The sequence below is a fragment of the Vipera berus genome (genome assembly GCF_964194415.1).
Source record: "Vipera berus genome assembly, chromosome: 1".
Taxonomy (NCBI): domain Eukaryota; kingdom Metazoa; phylum Chordata; class Lepidosauria; order Squamata; family Viperidae; genus Vipera; species Vipera berus.
This window is the reverse complement of record NC_138202.1, coordinates 10,434,052-10,450,597: the sequence shown is the minus strand read 5'-3', so window position 1 is coordinate 10,450,597 and position 16,546 is coordinate 10,434,052. Positions and strand designations below refer to the sequence as shown.

The 16,546-nt window shown below is 47.4% G+C and overlaps 1 protein-coding gene across 1 annotated transcript in view; it reads right to left on the bottom strand.

The window, feature by feature from the left end:
- PIP5K1C (phosphatidylinositol-4-phosphate 5-kinase type 1 gamma) overlaps nucleotides 1–16,546 on the bottom strand; it is an 81,117-nt gene that overhangs the window by 6,123 nt on the left and 58,448 nt on the right. The window contains exons 15-18 of the mRNA XM_081338936.1: nucleotides 14,579–14,611; nucleotides 13,374–13,478; nucleotides 11,834–11,963; nucleotides 165–248 (exon numbers count right to left, since the gene is read on the bottom strand). Of these exons, the coding sequence (XP_081195062.1) occupies nucleotides 165–248; nucleotides 11,834–11,963; nucleotides 13,374–13,478; nucleotides 14,579–14,611 (352 nt within the window). The remainder of the gene's footprint in view (nucleotides 1–164; nucleotides 249–11,833; nucleotides 11,964–13,373; nucleotides 13,479–14,578; nucleotides 14,612–16,546) is intronic.

Sequence of the window (16,546 nt, the reverse complement as noted above, 5' to 3'; positions counted from 1 at the left end):
GCATAAACGTGCAGATACTGGAAGCTTCCCAAGATCGCTCAGGGTGAGCTTGCAGTGCAGCTCGCTGGCAAGGATGGACTGTGCCACAATTGCGTTTCCTTCTTAAAAATGAAACGAAACGAACGAACAAACAAAAAACCGAACAGGCATGAACACAAACTTACTGTATCACTCTCTTCATCAGAGACTGACTGGATTTGAGTGTTATAGTGGAGAGGAGAATAGACCCAGCTCCTCTCGTCTGTCGGCTGGCGGACAGCAAAGCAGAGAGCAAAAGAAGCAGCAGAGGGCAGGGAGGAGAGTAAAATCAAAAGAGGAAAGGGGGGGGAAGGGAAAGAGAGAAAAAAAGAGAGAGATGAAAGCTACAACACCAACGAGAAAAAAACTACATGATTGGAGAGAGAAAAAGAAACACAAGGGCAGAGCTCAGCTTTCACGCAGAAGTTGGATGTTTTCCATCCCCACCACCACCACCACCACTTTTTTTTTTAATCCCATTTATATCCCGCCCTTCTCCGAAGACTAAGGGCGGCTTACAATCTAAGCACAAATCATTAGACTTATCTATCTAAATTAAATTAAATTAAATTAAATTAGACTTATCTATCTAAAGCATCCCGTCAGCTCAGGCAAGAATCAGTGTGCTGAAGAGTTTGGTTCCCTTAAAACTCAGCTTTTCAACAGCAATAGCACTTCGACTTATAACAGGCAGTCCTCAACTTACAATAGTTCATTTAGTGACCGCTCAAAGTTACAACGGCATTGAAAAAAGGGACCTATGCCCGTTTTTTCACCCTTACAACCGCTCCGTGGTCACGTGATCAAAATTTAGATGCTTGGCAAGCGGTTCATATTTACGACGGTTGCAGTGCCCTGGGATCACATGATCCACTTGCAATCTTCTGACAAGCAAAGTCAGTAGGGGATCCATATTCACTTAACAACCGTGTAACAAATGCAATGATTGATTTAACAACCGTGACAGGAAAAGCCGTAAAATGGGACAAAACTCATTAAACAAATGTTTCGCACAGCAACATAAATTTTGGGCTCAACTGTGGCCATAATTCGAGGACTACCTGTATATGGCATCATAGTGCTTTACCCTCTCTGAGCGGTGTACAGAGTCAGCCTCTTCCCCTCAACAATCAGGGTCCTCATTTTACGGACCTCAGAAGGACGGAAGGCTGAGTCAACCTTGAGCCGGTCAGAATCGAACTCCTGGCAGTGAGCAAGCCTGCAATACCGCATTTTAACCACTGCGCTACCAGGGCTCTTAAACTAGGAATGTGCAACCAGTGGCCGCGGGACTGTCAATCTCTTTTTGGTGGATTCATAGAACCCCATCAAACCATCACTGTTAAAAATCTGCACTTTGTTACTTTTCCAGGTGGGAAATAAATAAAAACCGAATCGTGCATCTTGAAAGGATGGTACCTATAGCTGAAAAGCAAAGGAAGATACTGTGGCGTTCTTGGTGCTCTCTCAGCTTGGTTCCTTGCTTGTGGACGTTTCGTTACCCAACTAGGTAACATCATCAGGATAAGGGTTTGTGGGGTTTGCACCCTGTTTATATACAGAAAGTCCTTTGTTTAGTGGCCGTTCAGAACTTACAATGTCACTGAAAATAGCAACCTGCAACTCAGTCTTCACAATATGACAGTCGCAGCAACCCAATGGTCACATGATCAAAACTTGTGTGCCTGGCAACCGGAGTGTATTTGTGAGGATTGCGGCGTCCCAGGGCCACTTGTGACCTTCCCAGCCGGTTTCCAAAGAGCAAAGTCGAAGGGGGAAAATGGATTTGCTTAGCGCCTGCATCATTTACTTGACAACTGCGGTGATCTGATTAACCACCATTGCAAAAAAGGCAAACTTGGTCATGACTCATGGAACAACCACCTTGCTTAGCCATGGAAATTAAGATCCCAAGTGTGGTCATAAATCGAGGACTGCTTGTCGTTCCTTGATTAGAGCATTGTTTTGCACCTGAGGAAATTTCTGCTTAAGGGACTTAATCAATGCTACAAAGGTCTTGTCTGGAAAATGTAGAATTCTATAAAGTGTTTGACTTTTTTAAAAAGACGCTTTTTAAATATACAAATTGTAAGCATCTCAAACTCTTGATTATCGCCCACTTGGGCTATGGTAAGGTGGGGATGCCTATGGACAAGTTCCAGAAGCTAAGGCAGGTGCAAAAGACAGTTTCCCACCAGTGAAGAATAATACTAGGAGTCTTCAAACTTGGCCCTTTTATGAATTGTGGACTTCAACTCCCAGAATTCCTCAGCCAGCACACTTTGGCTGAGGAATTCTAGGAGTTGAAGTCCACAAGTCATAAAAGGGCCAAGTTTGAAGACCCCTGAATAATGCTAATGCTAGCCTGAATGCTTCCAGGCCAAAAACTAATTATTGAAAGCTTTTTATGGCACGGCATTGGGATCTATCAATAAGAACTACCTGCTCTTATAGTGGACAGTCAGCCAAGAAGATATAGTGATCTTTCAAGGAACCTGATGGCCAACTTTCCTTCCTTCCTTCCCTCCCAACCTCCCCAAATTCAAATGGAAGGCAAACTTCAATTACATTTCAACTAGGTTAAGAGTTTAACTAAATTCTTGGCTTAACGGCCCACGATTCACTTAACAACTGCCGTGATTTGCTTAACCGCTAGGGAGAGGACACGAGGCTGGCTCCAGGCGGTTATATCTGCTTCTTTGAGTGAGGGTTGTTTCCCCACCATCTTGAAGGAGGCGGTGGTGAGACCTCTCCTCAAGAAGCCTGCCTTGGACCCAGCTGTATTGAACAACTTTCGTCCAGTCTCCAACCTTCGCTTTCTTGCGAAGGTTGTTGAGAGTGTGGTGGCGCATCAGCTCCCTCTGGTCCTGGATGAAGCGGATTATCTGGACCCTTACCAATCGGGTTTCAGGCCCGGGCACAGCACGGAGACGGCATTGGTCGCTCTGGTGAATGATCTCTGGAGGGCTCGGGATAGGGGGTATTCCTCTGTCCTAGTCCTATTAGACCTCTCGGCGGCTTTCGATACCATCGACCATGGTATCCTGCTGCAGCGTCTCAGGGGATTGGGAGTGGGAGGCACGGTTTTTCAGTGGTTCTCCTCCTATCTCCTGGGACGCTCGCAGTCGGTGTTGGCAGGGGGGCAGAGGTCGACCCCTAGGACTCTCGCTTGTGGAGTTCCTCAGGGGTCGGTCCTCTCGCCTCTCCTGTTCAACATCTATATGAAACCGCTGGGTGAGATCATTCGTGGTTTTGGAGTTGGGTATCATCAATATGCTGATGATACCCAACTTTTTATTTCGACCCCAAACCACCCCAGTGATGCCCTCGCTGTGATGTCCCGTTGCCTGGAGGCGGTTCGGGTCTGGATGGGGAGGAACAGACTTCAACTCAACCCTGACAAGACTGAGTGGCTGTACATTCTGGCTTCCCGAGACACCTGGGATGTTCCACCTCTTTCTATGGGGGGTGAGCTTTTACCCCCTGTGGATAGGGCTCGCAACTTGGGAGTCCTCCTAGATTCACGACTCACTTTGGAGGATCACATAGTGGCCGTGACTAGGGGGGCTTTTGCCCAGGTTCGCCTGGTGCGCCAGTTGCGGCCCTATCTGGACCGGGAGGCCTTGTGTACGGTCACTCATGCGCTCGTGACCTCTCGCCTAGACTACTGTAACGCTCTCTACATGGGACTTCCCTTGAAGACTACTCGGAGGCTCCAACTGGTACAGAATGCGGCCGCGAGAGTTGTCTTGGGAGTTTCCCGGTACTCCCATGTTACACCTTTGCTCCGTGAGCTGCATTGGTTACCAGTTGTCTTCCGGGTAAGGTTCAAGGTTTTGGTTATGATCTTTAAGTCCCTACATGGCATGGGTCCGCGATACCTCGAGGACCACCTGCTGCTGGCGTCGACTCCCCTCCGCCCTGTGCGCGCCCACAGAGAGGGCCTCCTCAGGGTGCCTCCTGTCAGGGAATGTCGACTGGTGGCCCCCAGGGGGAGGGCCTTCTCTGTGGGTGCTCCGGCGTTATGGAACCAACTGCCGGTTGAGCTCCGGATGGCATCAGACCTCCGATCCTTCCGTCGCGGGTTGAAGACCCATTTATTTGAACTAGCGGGTCTGGCCTGATGGGGGTACTTGGGTTTTTTATAGGTTTGTTTTATTATTCTGGTTTTAACTTGGGCATTAATTTAATTATCTTTTAATGTTTGTACTGTTGTTTATATTTATGCCCTGTGAACCGCCCTGAGTCCCTTTGGGAGAAGGGCGGTATAAAAATCTCAATAAATCTTAAATCTTAAATCTTAAAAAGGTCGCAAAATGAAGCTGCCTTGCTTAGCAATAGAAATGTTGGGCCTAACTGTGGTCGTGAGTCGAGGACCACCTCTACTGTCCTGAGATCAATCCAATGAAGTGGTGCAAGAAAAGTGCCCATCTCCTCCGCTTCTCTAAGAGATGAATGGGGCAGGGACACAGCTGAGAGCCTCCTAGCCTGAGGGGGAAATTCTGCCCTGTGTCTGCTCAGCAACATACCGCAGGATCCTGTCTTGTGCCACACGGAGAAATAATAGAATAACGGAGTTGGAAGAGACCCTGGAGGTCTTCTAGTCCAACCCCCTGCTCGACCAGGAGACCCTATACCAATTCAGACAGGTGGCTGTCCAGTCTTTTCTTAAAAACCTCCAGTGATGGAGTATCCACAACTTCTGGAGGCAAGCCATTCCACTGGTTTATCGATCTCAATGTCAGGAAGTTTTTCCTTAGTTCCAGATTGCTTCTCTCCTTGATTAGTTCCCATCCCTTGCTTCTTGTCCTGCCTTCCGGCGATTTGGAGAATAGCTTGACTCCCTCTTCTTTGGGGCAGCCCCTGAGATATTGGAAGACTGCTATCATGTCACCCCTCGTCCTTCTCTTCATTAGACTGGACATTCCCAATTCCAGCCACCGTTCCTCATATGTTTTAGCCTCTTCTCTGTACTCTTTCTAGAGTCTCAACATCTTTTATACATCATGGTGACCAAAACTGGATGCAGTATTTCAGCCAGAAATGTCCAATTTTCGAAGGAGGGCCATCAAACCCCCGGCATTGGAAGGAAGTAGAAATCCAAAGCCAGAAGCGCAAAGGCTGCTTTGGGGAATTTCAAGAATGCTGGGAAGGAAAAACCCAGGCCAAGTCTAGTGAATGGCCACTGTCCCTGCCCATCCCTTGCCCCAAACTTTGCAGCATGTCCTACCTCAACAGAACAACAGAAGAGGCCTAGCAAGCAAACCAAGGGGGGGGGGGGTTGAACACAAAGATTCTTCTACCTACAACACCACAATGGAGGAGAGAGAACTTTGAATTGCCAAAGGGGGAGTTGTAAAATCAAATCTTTCCTCATCCTCTTTTTAAAAAGCCATTCTCCTCTAACAGTGAAAGCTATTTTTGCATACTATTCAAAATGTCCCTTCTTGCCAGCAGGGTGTATATTACATTTGTAGCAGGCTTGCTGACCAGGAATTTGGGCCCTGAGAATTAACACACCTGGAAGGAGAAAACCCAGGTTAGGGAAGGTGGTTTGATGCCTGTAGTAAGGTAACACCGAAGACCCAACCTTGGTTAATTAAGAGCAAAGGAAGATCAGTGGCATTGAAAGACCAAGCTATGGATTAGGAATGGCTGTTGCCATTGTTGCTGGCTGTGAATTTAATATTCTGTTTAAAATGTTTCCCTGCCACCAAATTGGGAAAAAATCTTGAGGCAGGGCAGAATAACCCCTAAATCACGCCATTGTCAAACGAAACCCAAGCAGGCCTCATGGAAACAGAAAGGCTGGTGGCCTCAAAGCAAATCCCTCTTTTTTGAAGCTGACGAAGATCCTAAGATTCTTCTTATGCTCAGCTAGCAGTGGGCTGTGCCAAGTAAGCCTAAGCACAAGGATGGCAAACCCATCACACCTGGGTCAAAAGTGACACAATGCTACAGTGTTTTAGTTTTTTTCATTTAGCATATGGGAGATGTTACATTAGCCAGGAGACTACCGTGCTTAACGCAGAGTAGTAGTTTGGCTGCCTAAGAATGTTTTGCAACATGCCAGCGTTCAACGATGCCCGACAGCAACCGTTCTCGAAAGCACGTCCTGTTTCTCGCGTGATTTTTGGAGGCCCCCGAAAGAATGGGGAGTGCCTCTTTGGCGCAGCCTCTGAAAATCATGCAAGAATGAGGTGTGTTTTTAACAGGCTGCAGGAGGCTGTGCAAGAGCATTCCCTCACATTGCCTCCAGAAGGAAAGGCTTGTGCAACCCGGAGCAGCCTCCAGTAGGCCGCAAGGGCCTGTCAACGGAAAGAGGACACCGCCTGGAGGTAAGCGGGGCACAGGAGAACTTGGGAGGCGCTGGGCCGCAGAGGCAATCACACTGTTCCCCAAGCCTCATGCATCTTGGGCAGGGGTAGGCAACCTTGGCTCTTTTATGACTCGTGGACTTCAGCTCCCAGAATTCCTGAGCCAGCCACGCTGAGGGGAAAGGGAGAGGCTTCCAGGCTGAGCCATACCGGCTCAGGAATTCTGGGAGTTGAAGTCCACGAGTCATAAAAGAGCCTAGGTTACCTACCCCTGACCTTGGGGAATGGTGCAAGGCAGACATTTTGAGTGGCAGGTGTGGCACTAGGGCTGAAGTTGCAGACCAGGCCTCTCCTCCAGGCCCAGCTGCCACTGAGTGCCACCGTTCAGGGTAGCCTAGATGGCTGGGCAGATAAAAGAGTTTGCTTCCCTTCTGTTCAGAGGTGGTGGCGGTGGTGCGATAGGCCAGCAGAGACATTTTCCAAATATTTGACGCACCGAGTCAAAAAGGTTCGCCCTCGCCGGCGCGGTAGGAGCCTGGATGCCTGGCCCCAAAGTTGGCATTTCAAAATTGGGATGGAGCTGCCCTTTCTACCAGCAAAATCACTTACGTCCCCAGAGGAAACCGAGGCGGCTTGGAGCCTGCGCAGGCGGGGGGAGTAAATCCAGTACTTCCCTTCTGTGAACTAGACCGGGCACATCCAAAGGTGAATTGAGAAGGGAGAAGGGAACGAGGCAGATGGAAGAAAGAAAAGAAAAAAAAAGGAAGGAGGAGAAACGATGAAAGAAAGATAAGAAATGATCACGTCGGTGGAAAAGGTAAGCGTGCACAAGCATGAGAGGGCAACCCGGCGAAGAAAACATGCTTGGAAACAGGTGGATGTTGTGAGAACTCAGCCGCCATGGAGGAAAATAATATATTTCCGCTGCCAGGGGCTCCCTTCGGCTCTTTCCATGGAGGGCCAAGACACTCTGCATTCTGCAAGCTTTTTAAAGGTCTGGGTGAAGTCATGCTATGGATTATTTGCAAAGGACTTTCTGGTCCTGCTGTTGAGTTGTGTCTTTGGAGGGACAAAGAAACAATGGTCCAATGGGCATGGAACCACAGAGAAATGGGGGGGGGGGAAACAAGCCCTGACTCGCTTGATTGACACAGCAAATCCGGGAACACTAGTTGCAAACACAGGGAGACGTGCACATGCGAAAAGTAAAGTGGACAATTATTTACCGCCCATGCCAGGCAATATTTACCATACTTGCCTTTGAAATATCAACGTATAATCTAGCTTGAGCTTGCGTAGCCACTGCTCCAAAATTGAACACTGCGCAGGTAGTCCTCGACTTACGATTACAATCGGGACCAACCAACATTTCCACTGCTAAGCAAGGCAGTTAAAGAGAGTTGGGCCCAGTTTTACAACCTGTTTTGGTCCGGTTGTTAAGGGAATCAGGTGGATATGGAGCAAATCCAGCTTCCCCCATTGATTTGGCTCATGAGGAGCCAGCTAGGAAAGTCATGAATGGGGATCACATGACTCCACAAGGTTGCAAACATCGTAAATGCATGCCGGTTGCCAAGCGCCCGACTTATTGATCCCAGGACCGTGGGGATGCTACGATGGTTATTAAGGGCAAGGACTGGTCATTACGTTCGTTTTTGGTGCCGTTATAACTTTGAGCGGTCACTAAATGAATGGATGCAAGTCGAGGATTACCTGTAAGGTAGGGGTCTGCAGCCTTGACAACTTTTAAGACTTGTGGACTTCAGCTCCCAGAGAGAGTGAGTTTACTGGGTTTCGTATTGGGAGTTATTTCTGTAAGCTGCTCAGAGACGTTGTGAGTGAGTTGGGCAGCCATATAAATTTTTTTAATAAATCAAATAATAGAAAGAGTAACTCTATATCAGATGTGTCAAACTCACGACGTCACGTGACGCCGCGCGACGTATCAGGACTGTTTTGCCATTGCCGGCAATGGGGTGGGCGCGGCTTCCACGTGACGCCTCCCAGCCTGTGGGGCGGCAGTTTGACACCTCTGCTCTGCAGTAGTGACCAAAATTGTGGAAACCTTTTGGGAAAACCAACCTGATAGCAATCACATAACACACTGAAAAATGTCCTCCTCTCAGCTTCAATACATGACATCAATAACTGAATCCTACTGTGATCTGATTGGCTCCTTGCCATGCTCATGCTCATTGGCTACAGTCAGATGAAGGAAAGCTACCTGATATCAACCTAAGCAAGTTGTGCTTCCTTTTTCTGGTTAATTGGCTGTAACTTTTCATAAAATACAGATACTTGAACAAACTTTGTTGCATTACATTCTTGATTAAATTATCTTTCCATTGATATATAATTTTATAGTACTACTTCAAATAAAATGGTGTTGTTAGCCATCAAACCTCAAACGTACACTTTTCCCAAAAGGTTTCCACAATTTTGGCCACTACTGTATAGGAATGCTTAGGACAGACTACAGAAAGCCAAAACGCCAGCAGATGGCAGCAAAGATGTTTCTGCCTCTCTGGTGGAAAAAAGGCAACTGCACTTAAAGGGATGTTTACACAGGACAACATGTCTGGCTGAGGAATTCTAGGAGTTGAAGTCCACAAGTCATAAAAGGGCCAAGTTTGAAGACCCCTGCTTTACAGGGATGTTACACAGGACGTGTCTGGCTGAGGAATTCTGGGAGTTGAAGTCCACAAGTCATAAAAGGGCCAAGTTTGAAGACCCCTGCTTTAAAGGGATGTTTACACAGGACAACATGTCTGGCTGAGGAATTCTAGGAGTTGAAGTCCACAAGTCATAAAAGGGCCAAGTTTGAAGACCCCTGCTTTACAGGGATGTTACACAGGACGTGTCTGGCTGAGGAATTCTGGGAGTTGAAGTCCACAAGTCATAAAAGGGCCAAGTTTGAAGACCCCTGCTTTAAAGGGATGTTTACACAGGACAACATGTCTGGCTGAGGAATTCTGGGAGTTGAAGTCCACAAGTCATAAAAGGGCCAAGTTTGAAGACCCCTGCTTTACAGGGATGTTACACAGGACGTGTCTGGCTGAGGAATTCTGGGAGTTGAAGTCCACAAGTCATAAAAGGGCCAGGTTTGAAGACCCCTGCTTTAAAGGGATGTTTACACAGGAAGTGTCTGGCTGAGGAATTCTAGGAGTTGAAGTCCACAAGTCATAAAAGGGCCAAGTTTGAAGACCCCTGCTTTACAGGGATGTTACACAGGACGTGTCTGGCTGAGGAATTCTGGGAGTTGAAGTCCACAAGTCATAAAAGGGCCAAGTTTGAAGACCCCTGCTTTAAAGGGATGTTTACACAGGACAACATGTCTGGCTGAGGAATTCTGGGAGTTGAAGTCCACAAGTCATAAAAGGGCCAAGTTTGAAGACCCCTGCTTTAAAGGGATGTTTACACAGGACAACATGTCTGGATGAGGAATTCCGGGAGTTGAAGTCCACAAGTCATAAAAGGGCCAAGTTTGAAGACCCCTGCTTTAAAGGGATGTTTACACAGGACAACATGTCTGGCTGAGGAATTCTAGGAGTTGAAGTCCACAAGTCATAAAAGGGCCAAGTTTGAAGACCCCTGCTTTACAGGGATGTTACACAGGACGTGTCTGGCTGAGGAATTCTGGGAGTTGAAGTCCACAAGTCATAAAAGGGCCAAGTTTGAAGACCCCTGCTTTAAAGGGATGTTTACACAGGACAACATGTCTGGCTGAGGAATTCTGGGAGTTGAAGTCCACAAGTCATAAAAGGGCCAAGTTTGAAGACCCCTGCTTTACAGGGATGTTACACAGGACGTGTCTGGCTGAGGAATTCTGGGAGTTGAAGTCCACAAGTCATAAAAGGGCCAGGTTTGAAGACCCCTGCTTTAAAGGGATGTTTACACAGGACAACATGTCTGGATGAGGAATTCTGGGAGTTGAAGTCTACAAGTCATAAAAGGGCCAAGTTTGAAGACCCCTGCTTTAAAGGGATGTTACAAAGGACATGTCTGGCTGAGGAATTCTGGGAGTTGAAGTCCACAAGTCATAAAAGGGCCAAGTTTGAAGACCCCTGCTTTAAAGGGATGTTTACACAGGACATGTCTGGCTGAGGAATTCTGGGAGTTGAAGTCCACAAGTCATAAAAGGGCCAAGTTTGAAGACCCCTGCTTTAAAGGGATGTTTACACAGGACAACGTTTCTCAAGCTCGAGAGGCTTTAATTTATGTGGATTTCAACTCCCAGCACTCACCATGCTGGCTGAGGAATTCTGGGAGTTGAAGTCCACACAGCTACAGCTGTTTCAATGTCAAGCTGACATTTTGAAGGCAGCAACGATTTATGCTTTTTGTTGGTCCAGGGTGCAGGAAAGAGGTTTATGGAAGAGACTGCAAGAGAACATTAGAAGAATATTTTATTAAAAAGAGCAATTTGATTATTAGTTGGGGGATGGGTGAACTTCTCCCTGCAAGTTGCCTTCGAGCAGCTACGTCTTAGGGATACAGGTAGTCCTTGACTTACAACCATTCATCTAGTGACCATTCAAAGTTACAACAGCACTGAAACGTTTTCACACACGACCACTGCAGCATCCCCACAGTCAGGTAATCCAAATTGTTGCACTTGGAAATTGCCACGCATTTAGGACAGTTGCACTATCCCGTGGTCTCGTGATCACCATTTGCAACCTTCCCAGCCGGCTTCTGACAGGCAAAGTCAATGGGGGGAGCCAGATTCAGTTAATGACTGCCCGCTTCACTTAACAACCGCAGCGATTTACTGGACACCTGTGGCAGCTTATAAAATGGAGCGAAACTCATTTTAACAGTTGTCTTGCTTGGCAACAGCAATTTGGGGCTGAACGGTAGTCGTAAATTGAGGACTACCTGTGCTCTGGCTTGAATCAAAGGTTAGACAAGCTTGAGTAAAACCAACATTCCCACTGAAATTCACTACATTACCTTTTTCGCCAAGAGACCCGCGCTTGGCTTCAAAGAAGATCTTAACAAGATCGGACACCGGGTTCTGGGAAAGATGGGAGAGCTCCTTAACACAATTTTGAGGTTTCACACCCACAGAACCTAGCACAGCATGGTTGCACACACCACGTGCACACACGCACACACTCCTTGGCTCACTTACTCCCTGCTCTGCCTCTCTAGATTTCCTCCTCTGAACATGTTTCTGCCTGCAGGGAAAGGAAAGGCCATTCAGAAATGCATCCGAGCCGTGGAGAAGCCCAGAGAGGGCCACATTTCTACCTATTTCAAGGCAGCCTGGCAGGAAAAAAAAGGGGTGTGAATGCGAAGGGATGAATGTGCATCAGGGTGACGAGACAAGACAATACCTTGGCACAGGTGTGTTGGTTCGTTTTAAGTCCTCAGGAGGGGAGGGCAGAACAAGTGAAGTTGAAAAGCAAGACAAGGAAGGAGGGAAGAGCCAAACCAACCACAGCTTTGTGCGCAAAAAGAAAAGAAAAAAAAGGGGGGGGGACAGGGGAGCTTACAAAATAGATATCCGGGATTGCAAGGTCCTCTTCATCCGAAGCTTGGCTGGCAGGTTCAGAAGCCTGGCTTGCCGTCTCCACCTCCGCCGCCGCCGACAACATGGTGGCACACGCTAAGGACGCCGCCTCTCTGCAAAAGAGGGAGATGGGTGAGGATGGAGGCGGTGGTTGAGGAATTCTGGGAGTCGAAGTCCACAAGTCATAAAAGGGCCAAGTTTGAAGACCCCCTGGTTTATGGGATATTTTATTTATTTATTTATTTATTTAACATATCCAGCCTTTATTATAAACAGCTCAAGGTGGCAAACATATCTAATATTCCTTCCTCTTCCTAATTTTCCCCACAACAACCCTGTGAGGTGGGTTGGGCTGAGAGACAGTGTGGCTCCAAGTCAGCCAGCTAACTTTCGTGCCTAAGGCGGGACTAGAACTCACAATCTCCTGCTGATTGACCCAAAGTCACCTAACTGGCTTTCATACCTCAGGCGGGACTCGAACTCGTTGTCTCCTGCTTTCTAGCCTAGTGCCTTAGCGCTAGACCAGAGGTCTTCAAACTTGGCCCTTTTACGACTTGTGGACTTCAACTCCCAGAATTCCTCAGCGTATGCTGGCTGAGGAATTCTGGGAGTTGGAAGTCCACAAGTCGTAAAAGGGCCAAGTTTGAAGACCCCTGCACTAGACCAGCCTGGCTGTCTTATGCGTATTAAATCTTGCATTATTGCAATTGTTTTTACTTTAATTTTGTTTGCCGCTCAGAGTCCTTCTTGAGAGATGGGTGACCCTACCATTTGAATTAATAAATAAATACGGTTAACGTTTCTACTTTGTCTGCTTAAACCTTCAGGGAAGCGAGGGCTGTTGACTGATCATCCCTTTGAAAAGGAGGTGGAATTCATGCACTACACAGAATTCTGGTTGGATTAACTACCTCTTGCAGTGAAGGAACCTAAACGGGCTGGATCCTTAAATGTATCCAGCCATCCATTGTGATTTACAACTGCAACGGCTGAGCTCACACAACGTACTGTGCCAAAACTAAACAAACCGTACGACAGCCCGAGGAGAAGGGTGAAACACAACGGTATGAACTGGGTGTGTGCGTGTCAAACTGAATTATGTGTTGCGTTAAGAGCACAAGACTGTTTGTTTATCATCCAATTTTTGGCAAGACGGCCCACAGCAGATGGAAAGGAAGGAAGCCAATCCAGACTTGGGTTTCTATGTATAGTAGATACAGAATTGAAAGTTGTATCGCACCATCCTTGGATCGTGTATAGGAGGAACGTTATTTTTAAATTAAATCCCAAGTGGCTCTTCAGCCAATTATTTGCATTCTGCACGTTCCCTCTGCCACAGGGGGAAAAGCTTGCAGTTCAGGAGTTATTTCTTGAAATATTGAGGAGAATTCAGAGCTAGTTCCTAGCATGCACAATAGATAGATGCCTCCTGAATAATGTTTGGGTATTGCATGCATTAAATAGGAGCATGAAGGCATGTGCGGATGAAAACAGCGGTGCTGTAACATAAAACAGGCTCTCACCCTGCAGCAGCCACATCGGGCACCACAATCTCAATATCACACTTCGGTTTGAGCTCCACAGTTATCTGCTGGAGGTCATCTTCCCCTCGGACCTGTTCACGCGTCCTGCAAAATAGAAAAAAAAATATCCCACTTCACAAATCTAGTACAGGCGGTCCTGACTTATGATCGGTAGCTCTGTGACCATTCGAACTTCCAACAGACAGCCCCCCACCCCCAAAAGCTACTGACGACTAGAGTCAAACTTCCAATGGCCGTCCACTCACTCCTACCCATGGCCACATGACCCTGGTTTGGCGCGTGGCAACCAGCTAGCATTTGCAGCTGTTTGCAGCACTCGCGGTCACGTGACGGCAAATTGATGATGCTTTTTGCTGGAAATCAGCATTTACTTTGGTGGGTTGGCTGGCGAATTCTGGGAGGTAATAATAATAATAATAATAATAATAACAAAGTTGGAAGGGACCTTGGAGGTCATCTAGTCCAACCCCCTGCTCAGGAAGGAAACCCTATACCATTTCAGAGAAATGGTTGTCCAGTCTCTTCTTAAAAACTTCCAGTGTTGGAGCATTCACAGCTTCTGGAGGCAGGTTGTTCCACTGGTTAATTGTTCTCACTGTCAGGAAATTTCTCCTTAGTTCTAGGTTGCTTCTCTCCTTGATTAGTTTCCACCCGTTGCTTCTTGTCCTGCCTTAGGGTGCTTTGGAGAATAGACTGACTTTGGGGTAGCCCCTGAAATATTGGAACACGGCTATCATCCCCCCCACCCCTTCGTCCAGTTGCCAAGGTTGAGAAACACTGTTCTACAATATTGCTCTGATTTTTTTTTTCAGCATTCCCTGCTAAAAGAAAGACTTTTCATTGAAGATAACTTTCTAGGTAAAAGCTATAGTCTGCCAGTCAGTAATGACCCCCCCCCAACCCTGAGGGAGATGGGCGATTCAAAACTGTGAAAAATAAATAAATGACAACCCAACTTAGCTAATTATCTGCATTAGCTAGGATCGGTTATGACATTTTCATTCCTGTAAGTATGGAGATAGTAAAGCATTAGAGATCTGCGGGCCTATTAATTAATGTAAGAATGTTAATCTATGAGGGCTTGTATAAATGAGAGTCAACAAGAATAAAAGAATGCTGGACTTGCAATGGCACCGAGGGATTCCTAGAGGGATAGTCACGATGTGCAAAAGTATCCAACTCACCTTCCTTCGTGTCCCGAGGACTGTGTGCGCCGCCTGTGAATGGACACCGTGCCAAAAAAAACCAAACAACCATACTTCGTGAGAATGACAAAAAATGTAGCCAACAGCACCTCATTTCTCTCTGTCTCATCCAATGTACGTCCCAAAGCTGCTTTTTTTTCCCCCCAAGAGGCAACTGGACTTTTTTTGTTTTTCTTTGAAGACGTTTTGCTTCTCATCCCGGAAGCTTCTTCAGAGCTGAAAAAGCTAAAGAAGGTTCTTGGACGAGAAGCGAAAGGTCTTCAAAGAAAAACAAGAAAAGTCCAGTTGCCTCTTGAAAAAGCACTTTAGGGACAACCGTGACCTGGATGACTGAGAATCTCCACAGATATCCAATGTAAGACACACACACCCCTTCTATGAAGTAGCCTGAAATGCCTCCGTTTATGGCATTCTCAAGAGCCTTTCTGGAACTGAGTGGCATCTACATTTTTTTATTATTATTTTAATTCCATTTATATCCCGCCCTTCTCCAAAGACTCAGGGCGGCTTACAAGCTTAGCAGTAGCTACGTGGTAGTTAAAGGTAAAGATAAAGGTTTCCCCTGTCCAGTTGTGTCCAACTGTCCGTTTCTTAGCCAAGAGAGCCAGCACTGTCTAAGACAGGGCTTTTCAACCAGTGGTACGGGTACCACCTGTGGTACATTGGCACCTGGCAGGTGGTACGCGACCACCCTAGAAAAGTGGTAGCGGGGGAGGGGAATGACCTGAACTGGTGGCAGCACCACACACAAGCCTGAGCGAGAGACGGCTGGAGCTGCAGGGCTGTCAGGGCTCAGCGGAAGCATTGGGATCAGCACCAGACTCCAACTGGAGCTCGGCACTGATCCTGGCACTTCTGATGAGCCCAGAAGACGCGCCCATCAGCTGGAATGTTGCAGCATCTCCAGGGTCTTGTGATTTACATTCAGATGCTTGGCAACTGATTCATATTTATGACGGTCACAGTGTCCCAGGGTCATGTGAAGTGACCAAAACCTGCTGCAACCACCCAGCAGATGGGGGGGGAAATAAACACCAAACACCCCCCCACCCCACCCCCGCTGCCAATCCTCAACAGAAATGCTCACAACAATGAAAACCTCGGACAGGAGGAAGAGTGCTGCCAGGCAGGCAGGCAGGTGTCTTGCTCGGCTGTGGCTTGGGGGGCACTTTTTTCAGTGCCATTGTAACTTCAAACAGTCATTAAGCGAACTGTTGTAAGTCGAGGACTACCTGTACTTCATCACTTTTTTCCTTTTGGGGGGGGTGTCATCAAGTTTTTGACACCTTGCTAGGCGACTGGTGGTACTCGGATGTTGCCATATCCTAAAAGTGATACAATGGGTGAAAAGGTTGAAAAGCCCTGTTCTAAGACACTTCCATGTTCATGTGGCTAGCATAACTACATGCCAAGGTGCACAGAACCTTGTTACCTTTCCACCAAAGTGATATCTGTTTATCTACTGCTTGCTTTCAAACTGCCGGGTGGTCAAGAGCTGGGGAAAGTGACGGGAGCTCAGCCTGTCACACAGCACTTGGGTCTCGAACCCGGGCTGTCAGCTGTCCAACTGCTGAACCATTGCGCGCTCTTATACATGGCAGAGAAAAATATAGGTAAAGGTTCCCCCGCACATGCGTGCTAGTCGTTTCCGACTCTAGGGGCCGGTGCTCATCTCCGTTTCAAAGCCGAAGAGCCAGCGCTTGTCCGAGGACGTCTCCGTGGTCATGTGGCCGGCATGACTAGACGCCAATGGCGCACGGAACGCTGTTACCTTCCCACCGTAGCGGTCCCTATTTTTCTACTTGGGATGGGATGAGTAACAGGCGCTCACTCTGTTACGCGGCACTCGGGATTCAACCTGCCAAACTGCCGACCTTCTGATCGACAGGCTCAGCGTCCTAACCCACTGAGCCACCACGTCCCTTTTTCAGAGAAAAATAAACTGAA